The 12,505-nt window shown below is 37.2% G+C and overlaps 1 protein-coding gene across 1 annotated transcript in view; it reads right to left on the reverse strand.

The window, feature by feature from the left end:
- The window catches only part of TTC21A (tetratricopeptide repeat domain 21A), a 46,556-nt gene that overhangs the window by 6,899 nt on the left and 27,152 nt on the right, over window positions 1-12,505 (reverse strand). Inside the window, exons 15-22 of the mRNA XM_087712236.1 lie at window positions 11,949-12,055; window positions 9,761-9,949; window positions 8,658-8,768; window positions 6,663-6,744; window positions 6,313-6,463; window positions 2,472-2,636; window positions 1,371-1,566; window positions 230-454 (exon numbers count right to left, since the gene is read on the reverse strand). Coding sequence (XP_087568362.1) covers window positions 230-454; window positions 1,371-1,566; window positions 2,472-2,636; window positions 6,313-6,463; window positions 6,663-6,744; window positions 8,658-8,768; window positions 9,761-9,949; window positions 11,949-12,055 — 1,226 coding nt within the window. The remainder of the gene's footprint in view (window positions 1-229; window positions 455-1,370; window positions 1,567-2,471; window positions 2,637-6,312; window positions 6,464-6,662; window positions 6,745-8,657; window positions 8,769-9,760; window positions 9,950-11,948; window positions 12,056-12,505) is intronic.

Consider the following 12,505-nt stretch of genomic DNA (forward strand, 5'->3'; position numbering starts at 1 on the left):
TTTTGAAACTTCCTATTTTTTAGAAATGGACCATATAGCAACAAAATACTACATTCTTAATTATTTGGGAAATCTCAGGGAAGAAGAGTCGTTTAGTCAAGAAAAGAAAGCTTTCAGAGTCAGGAATCCACAAGGTTTGATAATAAAGTTAGGTCTAGGAGGCTTCCTATTCAAAACCCAGCCCTGTGAAAATTTATTCTTCCACTGCAATGGGTTTACATCTTCTTACCTTATTGTATCGTAAGCAGCGCTTCACTTGTTCAGTGGCAAGATCATACTTCCCAGAGGTGCAGTAAATATCAGACAACAGCAGCCAAGCTTTTTCTAACACATCAGCATCTGGCAGAGACCAATTCACTTTGATCAGGCGCTTTAGCTGGGTCCGGGCTTTAGCTGTATGTTTAAGCAGCATGTAGGCTTGAGCCATTGCCAGAATGGCAGGGGCATTGTCTCTCTGGTTTTAAAAATTGTGGAGAAATTTAGATTTTAAGAGTTACTTCATATTCTTAAAAGGTTTGTTTCTTTACCTTTATTGAGATGATAATAGAGAGCAGCAGGGCTAAGCTTTTTTGTATGTCTCTCATCTTGAGTTATTTGTAAAAAATAATGCCCCCTCCCTCCTGGCCTTTGATGGCAGAATGCCAGCCAGGGACCAAGCTGAAGATGGCAGACCTGACATATATATTTATGTATCTACATATGTATTTATATCTTACGCTTTAAGATAATAAACAAGCACACATACAAATGTCAAGTCTGCCATCTTTGCCTTGGTGCCTCACTGGCATCCTGCCATCAAAGGCCGGGAGGGGGGGGACAAGGGGGGGAGGACAAATGGGATAAGATCAGATCAGAGAAAGATAAAGCCAAATGGGATAAGCTTTTTCTCAAGCTATTCACTGTTATTTACGACAGGCTCTACTGAAAAGCCCACATTAATATATAAGGTCATATAATCTACACTTCATCCTAGGTAGGAGAGGTATTTTGTAGATACTGTAGACTCCCCTCCAACTTACACCAGTCATTTTTCATTATCTTCTTTCCAGCTCTGGCTATGCCAATTTTTAAAAAAGCCTATTATGAAAAGAAACAAGGAAAACTAAACTGGGCATGTGCAAAGAGCATTTCCCGTCATTGAATGCCTCTTAAGGAATAGCTTTTTTCTAGATTAAAAGTATATTTCAATATAGAGTGAGATAGTAGACAGCATTTGACAAATTGATCTGTATTTCTACTTCTGTTGATATTACTCTGAAAAAAAATCTAAACATTTTAAGGAGAGTTAGCTTTTAGGGGCTTTCCAATGCCTTTACAAAGTTTCTGCTGATAGGTATCATTTTGAATTTCAAATACTTTTTATTATCTACCTCATTTTGTGCCATTTCTATAAATACTTTCAGAGCCTTCTCCACATTGTGTTTTTCTTTTGTGGCCATTAAACAGTAGCTCTGCAACATTTCCACTTGATTCTGGCCTTCCTGCGAGTGAGGATAAAACTCCTTAAGTAGCTTCTCAGCTGTGCGTATCCCATGCTGTTCAGATTCTTTTTTCTCCTTAACGTTACTGTCAAAAAGAAAGTATTTATGTTTCCTAAATTACTCAAGTACTGGACAACATTAAAGAAAAGATTACTGATTTACTGCCTTTTAAACTCAGTAATATAACCGCAAAGCTTGGATTTAATTGACTGTGGTGTCTATTACATTGGAATGTCTGTTAAAAGGTGAACAGAATTTTGCCCATAGATAAAATAAATGAGATTTTACACATAGAAGGTTATGCGTGCATAAAATCTCAAATAGATTTTGTCCACTTCAGCAGAGGTTTGAAAAATCTGTAGACATAACTGTAGAGAAGAGCAGCATACAGTAATCAGATCTGATCAAAGCAATGATCCAGCATCAATGTGCCTATTTTTGCCTCCATAATGCCTCCTGAATGTAAATGTGTATCTTCCTAAGCCTGTGTGGTGATTTGTGCAGGTGTAAGCACGGTTCATTCAACGAGTTGCTGATGGATACAGCAAGACTGTCAGATCTGAAGCAATTTGGCTTGCTATCGAATTCTATACTACACTAATTATATTTGCTATAAGACAGGTTCTGCTTGCTTGCTTACTTACTGATTTATTTGCTTGTTGTTAATTAAGTTTGCACCCACTGTAATCAAATTACACACAATAGTACAACAATTATTTTATTATTAAAATACTGGAAAAACTACAACTGGATAGGATAAAGTAATTATGTCACCCTGTAAATTTCATGGAATAAATAGCACCTGAGGATCAAAGGCAATTATGGGATAATAAAACACTGCAATATGAACAAAAATATTTTTTCTTTGTCTACGAATGGCATAATCCTGTTTTTCAGGCCCATTTAGAGGATAAGTGAAAAAAAAATTACAAAAAGATCAATTTAAAAAAATTATGAGCTTCATATTTTATTAAGGAGCTTTTCCTTTACCTGGCATCTGTAGTGTTTTGATTCTCAAAAGTCTCTCCGCCTACTATCTCATTGTCAGGGTTGAGACATATCAGGATCATATAGCTAAGGGCTTTCTGGCCCCAATCACTATCTTTACGAGCCTTGTTGAAGTACTTCAAAGCCTGATTAGGTTGCCACATATGCCTGTTTAGGGAAATAAAGTTTTTAAAAAGTACAGGCAGTAAAACCAGAGGTGGGTTGCTACCAGTTCGCACTGGTGCAAGTAAACTGGCCTGGTCATAGAACCAACAGCAACCCAGGCTTCCGAACCGGTTGCCTGTTCACTGCTGCCGGCATGTTTTTTGTCCTTTTTTTAATGTTCTGCGTATGCACAGTGTGCATGAACTGAACCAGCAGTAACGCCAGCAGCAATCCACCCCTGAGTACAGCAACTTTAAAATGATCAATCTTGCTAATAAAAATAATAATATATTCAAACATTTGGTTTCATACTATCATAGACTTAATTCAAAACAGAGTCCAGTGAAGTCCAGAGACTAATTAGTCTTAGATTAACTTTAATCTGTTGGATTGATGAGTCTAAAAGAGTCTGAGATTTCTACGGATGTGGAAGAGAAATAAAGATAATGTTATCTAGACAAAAAGAAATTATACATCTAAAATCTATTTAAAAATTGAAAAGATCAAATTCTGAAAATATTCTTACTACAACACATAAGACAGCAAAGAACCTCATTCACTTTAAAACTGAGGAGACAATACAGTTCTTCCTCACTTCCCCCTAATCTGAAGTAAATATGCCCCAGTAAGTACATTTTTTTCTGCCATGTTCTTATGATGTTTCCCTTATACCAGCCCAGCCCACAGTAGAGGCAGTTGCTCCAGTTTTAAAAACTTTCGTGTTTTCTTCCTTCTCCCCAAACCATGTTGTTCATTATTACTGCCTGGTATAGTTGCTAACATGGTCAGGAATTGGGGGGGGGGGGTGTTGTTCAGCAGGTATCAGCCCTTTAAGCTGCTGTGGCGATGTTTCTTCCTCTAAAGTTACCAAGAGATCAAGAGAGACATCTGTCCACATTATAACTTGAAGCTTTTCATGGCACTTGTCTGTTCTTATTAAACTTCTTCTTAAATTAGATTTAGTATTTTTTTTCCCTTTGAAGATATAGGAGGTTGATTTAAACCAGAAAGAGACTAGGATTTTGCCAGTGATATGGGGCTAGTTCTGCATCACTGAGTGCAGGTTTTCTGTTGCTTTTTGTTGTTGTTGTAACAGGTGGCTTTGTCTGGCCATTAGTTTTACTGTTTTTATTTTTATTCTGTCTGAAAAGGCATTTATAACTATTACCACAGCCCCGACCAATCTAATGCAGCTGCAGTTTCTATAGTTGTTTTACAGACAGCAGTTGTCTATGTCTGCCTTTGAGAGTTGGGTGCCATAGTTTTATTATTGATTAATGAGATTTACATTCTGCCTTTCATTGATGAGTTCAAGTAATATATTGTATTATTCCCGCCCCCTTCAAAAGTAGCCCTCAGAATTAGACTGAGTTGTGAGTGACTGGCCCAATTCTTTAATTAATATATTAGTTTTTTCCACTCTGTTCCAATTTTGTTACTAAAGGAAATCCTTGACTTGCCAGTTTGTTTAGTGACTGTTCGAAGTTAGAATGGCACTGAAAAAAGGGGCCGATGACTGTTTTTCACCATTGAAAAACATCCTCATGGTCTCATGATCAAAATTCAGGCATTAAGTGTGTATTTATGACAGTTGCTTTGTCCCGGAGTCATGTAATTCCCTTTTATGACTTTCTGATAAGCAAAGTCGATGTGGAAGACAGATTCACTTAACTGTGCTACTAACTGGAGTGATTCATATAACAACTGTGGCAAAAAAAGTGGGTTAAATTCAATTTATTGTCTCACTTAGCAATATAAATTTGGAGCTCAACTGTGGTCATAAACCCAGGACATTCTGTACTAACTACCATTGTGGCGACTCTTATTATACATGGGGGCAATCATGTATAATTTATTTTTCCATGGTCTTCCATTGGCTATTCCCAGGTGCTGCCAGCCACATAGTAATTGGATTGCACTGAACTCCTCAGTCACTCAGCCAATTGTTTCAATTTGTTCATTATTAATTGTTCCCTCATATTTTCCTCTGCATCTGTGACCTATCAGTTAAACTGATTTTTTTAACCTGGGTAGAATGCTCTTTGGAAAGAATGCTAAACTTGCATTCAAGACTAGCTTTGCTGCCATGTCACAGGCATGAAGAATGCCTTGTGAGCAAGAGCATCAGGAATCCCCCTCCTCCCCTTTGGTGCCTGGTAATGGCAATCCTAACTGCACATTTTATGCCAGCAGTTTTCTAGTGATTCAAGGACTGCTGGGAAGCATTTTAACTCAGCTACCTAGATGAGTCCAAATGTTATTAAAGATACTCAGATGTGCTTCTGTTAAGAGATTTAAATTTAACAGCTGGAGCAGTGGGGTTGTGAGCCAGAACACATGCTTGTGGTTGACTGATGGGAGAGAGCTGGCTCCTGCATGAGGCAAACTGCGCTGTGATTGGTTGCTATGGATGTGGAGGGGGAGTTTCCCTTTTGTCCCGCCTTTTTTCTTCTATATGTGCCTTGTGATTTATCTCATGATGTTCCTGCCGTGAAATGATTTACTAGATAATCCTCCTATTTGCCCCACTGTTTAGTTTGCTGTAAATATAGATATACATATGTATGTATGTATGTATATAAAACTACAAGTTTGTGTCAGTGTCTCTGATTCCATTTGGAAACCTACTGCGCCATCCCCTGACAGCTTCCTTCACTGTTTGACCCATAGTTATAGAGCAGGTCTAACAGTCACACTTGATAAGGAACAAGAATTCATTTTAAGATTTTAAAGATTTTAAAGAAAGGGCTTGAGGAACATATCAAACTAGGATCATAGTCTATGTTATTTTCATTATGAAACTAGATGGAAGCGGGAGGGTTTATAGGTATCAATATTGTCAATTTTGGCAGCGTGATTATTATTATGAAATAAACCCAGGAGCAAAACAGAGCACATAGGACACAGAGTCTTTAGACAATTAATAGTAGTTTATATATACAGACATACACATGGTAGATAAAATCCCTTGCCACTCAGCTACGGACATAAGGAGAGAAATGGGATACATGATGAGAGATGCCCTCTAACGGTGATGGACGGACACACACACACACACACACACACACACACACACACACACACACACACACACGCCACCTTGCATCATCTCCATTGCATTATCTTAGTGGCTAAGATGCTGAGCTTGTCAACCAGAAAGGTCGGCAGTTCGAATCCCTAGCACTGTGTAACGGAGTGAGCTCCTGTTACTTATCTCAGCTTCTGCCAACCTAGCAGTTCGAAAGCATGTAAAAATGCAAGTAGAAAAATAGGCACCACCTTTGGTGGAAAGGTAACAGCGTTCCATGCGCCTTCGGAGTTTAGTCATGCCAGCCACATGACCACAGAGATGTCTTTGGACAGTGCTGGCTCTTCAGCTTTGAAACAGAGATGAGTACTACCCCCCCTAGAGTTGGGAACAACTGGCACATACGTGCAAGGGGAACCTTTACCTTTACCTATGACATGTGTATGTTGTTGTATTTTTATACAAACAGGAAATTTGCAAAAGTTGGAGGAACACCAATTCCTTTTCTTCTGTAGCATTAGAATGAATTACAACTCCATCTTCAATTATTTCTTTCTTATACACAAGGGATTTTATCATTTTGAGTAATGAACATCATATTTAGGTGTACCAAATCTTTGATTTTCATAAATATCATTCTGTATGACTTACCAATAATAGAGCCCCATGCAATAATTATAGCCAGGTTCCAAAGGTGTTCGAATTGATTTTTTTTTGGCTAGTTCGAAAAAGGGTGTTGCTTCATCAAGTTTACCGCTTCTTCTCAGCAAATCAATCAAGTTCTCCATAACTGGAAAGTTATCTAAATCACAAGTTTATACTTTTAGCAAAAATATTTTTTTTCAATACTTTTCACAGTTAAATTCTTGGTAACATAGATACACTGCAAAGGAATTATTTAGTTTGATAATTTTTTAATTTGTTTTGTAACCTACTTCAGTAATCCCATTTAAGGTCTAAAAGAAACATATAAGTGCTTTGATTAAATTATAAATACATACCAGCATTTTTCTCCAAAACATTCCGGTAAAGACTTATGGCTTGCTCATATTTCTCTTTTCTAAACATAAGGTTTGCCAACATCTAACAAAAGAAAAAAAATATTTAAATATTTCAACAGAAAGCAAGACCACAGCATTTTTAAAATTCATTATTTTATAAAAGCTCATAAAGATCAAAATAAATGAAATTAAATCTACCAGTGAAGAGCTGAAGGTTAAGGACTTTTTATCTTAAACTCTTGTTCAACTCAAATAGATTCATAGAACCTTAGCAATTTGAAAAGATGATTTCTAGAGATGTACTAAGTTGTGGGTACCTCATTTCCTTTTGTGATTGTGTGTCTGTGGATAGTTAGATGTGCCTTCATACACACATGTACAGATAGTTCTCGACTTACAACAGTTCATTTAAATAACAAAATAACAGACTTGGAAGGGACTTTGGAGGTCTGCAAGCAAGTTATACTGTTTTCCAGACAGACTGAACAAATACAAATGGAGTTTTGATTGTAGAACAGTGAAACCATAAAAATAAATTTCAAGTAGATATTTTTTGCATAAATTGAACTTCAGATAGATAGCTAGATAGCTAGAACATGCGAAGAACTACTACCTGACTCAGTTGTTACATCCTCAAACCCCCACAGCTTCAACTTAAACTGTCCGTGGACCAAACCTCATTCCTAACAGGTCCGTAAGGGAGCGTGCATAAGCGCACCAGTATGCCTTCTGTCCCTATCCTACTGTCCCCATTTATTTGTATTCATTCCCGTTGTTCATGTCCATGATTATACATACCTGTTATCTTGTTCATGTTGGACAAACCAAATAAATAAATAAAATAAATAAACTTCCATATGGGAAAGTTTGCAGACTGTTCCACTATGAATATTTTTCTTTTTGTTTGTTTGTTTGAAGTAATTATAGACTCCTGTTTCTATCCTAAGCCAGTTTCTGATCTACAAGCAGATTCTGGGAACTCTGTATACTGCAGTGGCTCCCAACATGTCCCATAGTGGGCCAATTTGATTTTTAATGGGAGCAATTTGAACCTTGTTTAAACCCAGTTAATGGCCTTTTAGGCTTCTTCCGTGTGAGTAGAGTTCACTTTTTGAGTAAAGTAAGAACTATATGTCACAAGTGGAGCATCAGGATTTTAAAGATGCTTAGGTGGGGCATGGCCAACCACTGGTCTACTGCTTCAGTTTCTGGCAGCTTGGCAACCCATTCGTAAGCCTCTTCTGACTCTCCGGGGAATGTTTATATTAAGTAGCAAATGTCAACACAAAATCAAGTATCTTTGAGACTCTTATAGATTTATAAGCAAAAATGAGCAAAATGAATGAGATTCTTCTAGTCTGAGATAGTAAATATTAAATTTGTGTGAACTTTATTCGGTGTCATACATCATTAAGACAATGCTGTTCTGAGCTGAAGCAAATGCTCCCTTTATCATATCTGTGAAGATTCTCAGTCATTCAGGTCATAGTTGTCTCAAAAGCGCTTTTTTCCCTTCAAAGGGCAACTGGACTGTTTTTTTTCCCTTTGAGGAGGAAGAAGAAAACATTTCACTTCTCATCCAAAAAGCTTCATCAGTTGTGACGGCAGGGGGATGGAAGTTTTCTTCTCCCAACATCAGAACTGATGTGAAGCTTCTTGGATGAGAAGCGAAATGTTTTCTTCTTCTTCCTCAAAGAAAAAGTCTAATTGCCTTTTGAAGAAAAAAAAAAGGATCTTTGAGGCTCCCTTTATCACATCTCTTCATGTGAGCAACAGAATTGCTTCCAAACAACTGATTTTTTTAAAGTAATGTCATTTAATATTTGATAAAGATTCAGATTCAACTGAATTTTCATTTGAAAGCTTTTCAAACCTTTTTTCAGAAGAGTCACCCAGTGAAGAGCTGTGGTGGGCTATCATCGAGATAAAGAAAACCACAACAAAGCTTTATTTTTTTTACAGCTGAGTATATGAGAAGGCAACCAAACTGCATACCATTGTTCCAGTTTCACTGCACTCATTGTCTTGAAGCAGGAGAGAACAATAATGTTCACACTGGTCTGTGTCTCCTAGCATCAAATATAGTTCAGCTAATTCCAATATTATCTGCAAATAAAATGGAAATAACATTTATTCAGCAATAAATTGATACAGAAGAAGGGAATGATAATCATAGATAGTTCTCGAGTTATTTAGTTCATTTAATGACCAATCACAGTTACAATTGCACTGAAAAAGTGACTTATGGCCATTTTTCATAGTATCTCCATGGTCATGCGATCAAAATTCAAATGCTTGGCAACTGACTCATATTTATGATGATTACAATATTCTGGGTCATGCAAACACATTTTGTGATCTTCTGAATTTGACAAGCAGAATCAACGAGGAAGCCAGTTCACTTAACAACTGTGTTACCAACTTAACAACTACAGTGATTCACTTAATAACTGTGGCAAAAAAAGTCTTAAAATGAGACAAAACTCATTTTGCTAAATCTTTCATTTAGCAACCGAAATTTTGGACTCAATTGTGGTCATATAGAGAGCTATCTCTATATCAGATATCTGTAACCTTCCCTCTATGGTTGGACTAAAGAGACTATAGTTAACTATACTTTTAGGTTGAGTCACTTTTCAATTCTATCCTGGACCCCACATTTTGTGCTAAAAAAAAGAAATATTCAAATCTAAAAGCAAAAGTTCATTTCTAAGCTTTGCCTGAGGTAGGCCAGCAATTTGACCTGCATTGCTGTAATGGTGCTTTGGCTCCTCGTAATTCATACTTGGAACAGTGTTTTGTTACCATCCAGTTCAATCTGTCTTGGCATCGTTAATATAAAATACACTATATTCACTCACATGGTTTGCCTCTTTTCTAATAATAGTACTGTAGTCAAGCTATTTGCTACTTATTTCAAATGGGTAATTTTTTATCCCCACAACAAAGCAAAACAAATTTATATTAAATGATCTGAAATACATATTGCTGCTTAAGAATGTAAAAATGCTTTATTGAATCTGACCCAGCATTTTTTGCAAGAAGTCCCAGAACTGGACAGTTTAGATGTTTTGCCTTTGAAGTGGGGAGTTGGTTACCTTATTATCAGTTGGCACGGAGGCCAGGGCCTCTGAGTAGTACTTCACAGCTTTTTCATATTCCTTTTCAGATTGATGGAATTTGGCAAACTGCACACAAATTGTTAGTAGCATTTGTTTTTGAGGAGGGATCAACTCAGGCTGCTCCACACGAACTCTCTTTAATATCCTTTGTTGGGTGTCATAAGCCTTCAATAGGACAAATGTATAAAATTAGGGCAATTGGGCTTACATATAAACTAGTACCTGATGAACACTTAATTAGTGACGTTCTTTAGATTTATCTTCCTATTTTACTTTGAGGATCTTAAAGCAGCATATTGTTTTCTCCCCGTACTGTTTTATCATAAGGTTAGGCTGAAAATTAGCAATTGCTTTAAAGTCTGCTATTGTAGTTTGGTTATTGGACTGAAATCAAGGGACAAGTTGAGCCAGTCACTTTAATAGAATTTATTTCAAAGATCAGGTGACAGCCCTGCCGGGGAGGCTTTAACCCTGTTCTGTATTGTATGCCAGTTATGCCCTTTGCTGGACCAGAAGGCTCCGCTCTCAGGCCTGGCTGCCCTTGAAGAAGTTGCAGCTGGTGCAAAAATGAGATGACATACGCATTATTTATGAGTGACTCTTAATGTGCACTCATTTCTGCTCTGACCTGCATTAACTGCCGGTATGCTTGTGGTGGAGTTCAAGAAGCTGGCAGTCATCTATAAAGCCCTTCATGCCATGAAGGCAAAGACAAGGTTCCCCTCGCACATATGTGCTAGTCGTCCCCGACTCTAGGGGGCACAGCTCCATTTCAAAGCTGAAGAACCAGCGCTGTCCGAAGACGTCTCCATGGTCATGTGGCCAGCATGAATACCAAAGGTGCATGGAACACTGTTATCTTCCCACCAAAGGTGGTTCCTATTTTTCTACTTGCATTTTTATATGCTTTTGAACTGCTAGGTAGACAAAAGCTGGGACAAGTAGCGGGAACTCACTCGGTTACGCGGAGCTAGGGATTTGAACCACCAAGCTGCCAACCTTTCTGATTGACAAGCTCAACGTCTTAGTCACTGAGCCACCATGTCCCTTCATGCCATAGGCCTGGATTATTTGTGGCACCAGCTCTCATCAATTGTTTCTATTTGTGATAGAAAAAGATGTTACATTAAAGACCCGTAGTTAGTAACTACCTTTTCTATCTTAAAAGCCTCTCTTAGAATGTCATTTCCCCACATATCAGATTGGCTCTGAATCCCTGGGGGCCCTCTTGAGAGGCACTGAGGTTATATGTTATTTTTATTGTTGGTTCTGATTTTTAACTGTGTTAACAATTTAGAGTCACTGTGGTGAGATACAAGGCCACATGAATAAAACAAACAAATAAATAAACACCACATATGCTCATTGTGGAGAGATAAAATTACAAGTCAAATGATAGTACAATGTACATAGTCTTGATTTCCTAAGATACAAGTCAAATGAGTATAACAGAATAACAGAATTGGAAGGGATCTTGGCGATCTTCTAGTCTAACCCCCTGCCCAGGCAGAAGACCCTATAACATTCCAAACAAATGGCTGGCCAATCTCAGAAGGAAGAAGGTCCAATCAAGATGTTAGGGATTTTTTTTCTATCTATACATTTTGAACAAACCATTTCTCATTATGTCTCTTAATTCTGCATGTATTTTGGCTTTGCTTTAGAGATCAGACTTCTCTCTTTGAAGTCTAGAACAGAAGATAAAAACCTTAAATGCTCTGATCAGTGATATTTCTTAGAAAAACGCTAAGGTGACAATATAAGAATTTAAATAAATCCACTACTTTCAAAGGAGACATGAAATATAGTGCTTATTATGGCAAAACTATTGTTTCCTTCCACTGTTTTAATGTTAAGGATTATTTTGTAAAGGCATGGCAGTTTACATCTGTTTCCTGTTTTGATAACTGTCAACCCTTCTGATGGTTGAGAACAAATTAAGAAAGCTGAATATTGAAAACATTGCTCTCAACTGGTTATCTTCTCTGTCTGAAAGAGTAGGTTATAAATATTACAAGCTTATTGTGATACAAAAGTTAGGTTGCTACTTGATTTCAAACTGTGGCTTATTTGAAAAACACAAGTATGTATTTTGTCTTGTATACTAGAATTTCCTTTGAAATAATTCTTCTGATTTGTGGTTTATGTAATGTTGACATTTTACCTTTGTCAGAGTTTCCAGAATAACCTCGCCTCTTTTAGTCGTCTCATAAATCTTTGCTAGTAATATTAAATTTTTCACATCCTTCATCATTGAAGGTACATCATCAACTGTAAGTCAAACAGAAAAATAATTGTTGATTTGTATATATATTTTAAACAATTAGATATAAAATTCTGCCATGCAGTTTTCCTCAGAAATTTTCTCAGATTAACAGTTGCTAGGACCTTAGAGGTCTTCTTATCCAACCCTTTGCTCTGGCAGGAAACCCTATACCACTTCAAACAAATGCTTGTCCAATTTATTTTTAAAAACCTCCCAGTGTTAGAACACCCATAATTTCTGAAAGTAAGTCATTCCACTGGGTAATTGTTCCCAGTATCAAGAAATTTCTCCTTATTTATAGGTTGCTTCTCTCCTTGATTACTTTCCACCCATTGTTTCTTGTCCTGCCTTCTGGTGCTTTGGAGAATAGGTTAATCCCTTCCTCTTTTTTGGCAGCCGCTCAAATATTGGAACACTGCTATCGTGTCATAGTCCTTATTTTCACTAAACTAGAA

The sequence above is a fragment of the Thamnophis sirtalis genome, unplaced genomic scaffold, assembly GCF_051295495.1.
Source record: "Thamnophis sirtalis isolate CommonGarterSnake01/CBP01778 unplaced genomic scaffold, rThaSir2_p1.2 scaffold_4, whole genome shotgun sequence".
NCBI lineage: Eukaryota > Metazoa > Chordata > Lepidosauria > Squamata > Natricidae > Thamnophis > Thamnophis sirtalis.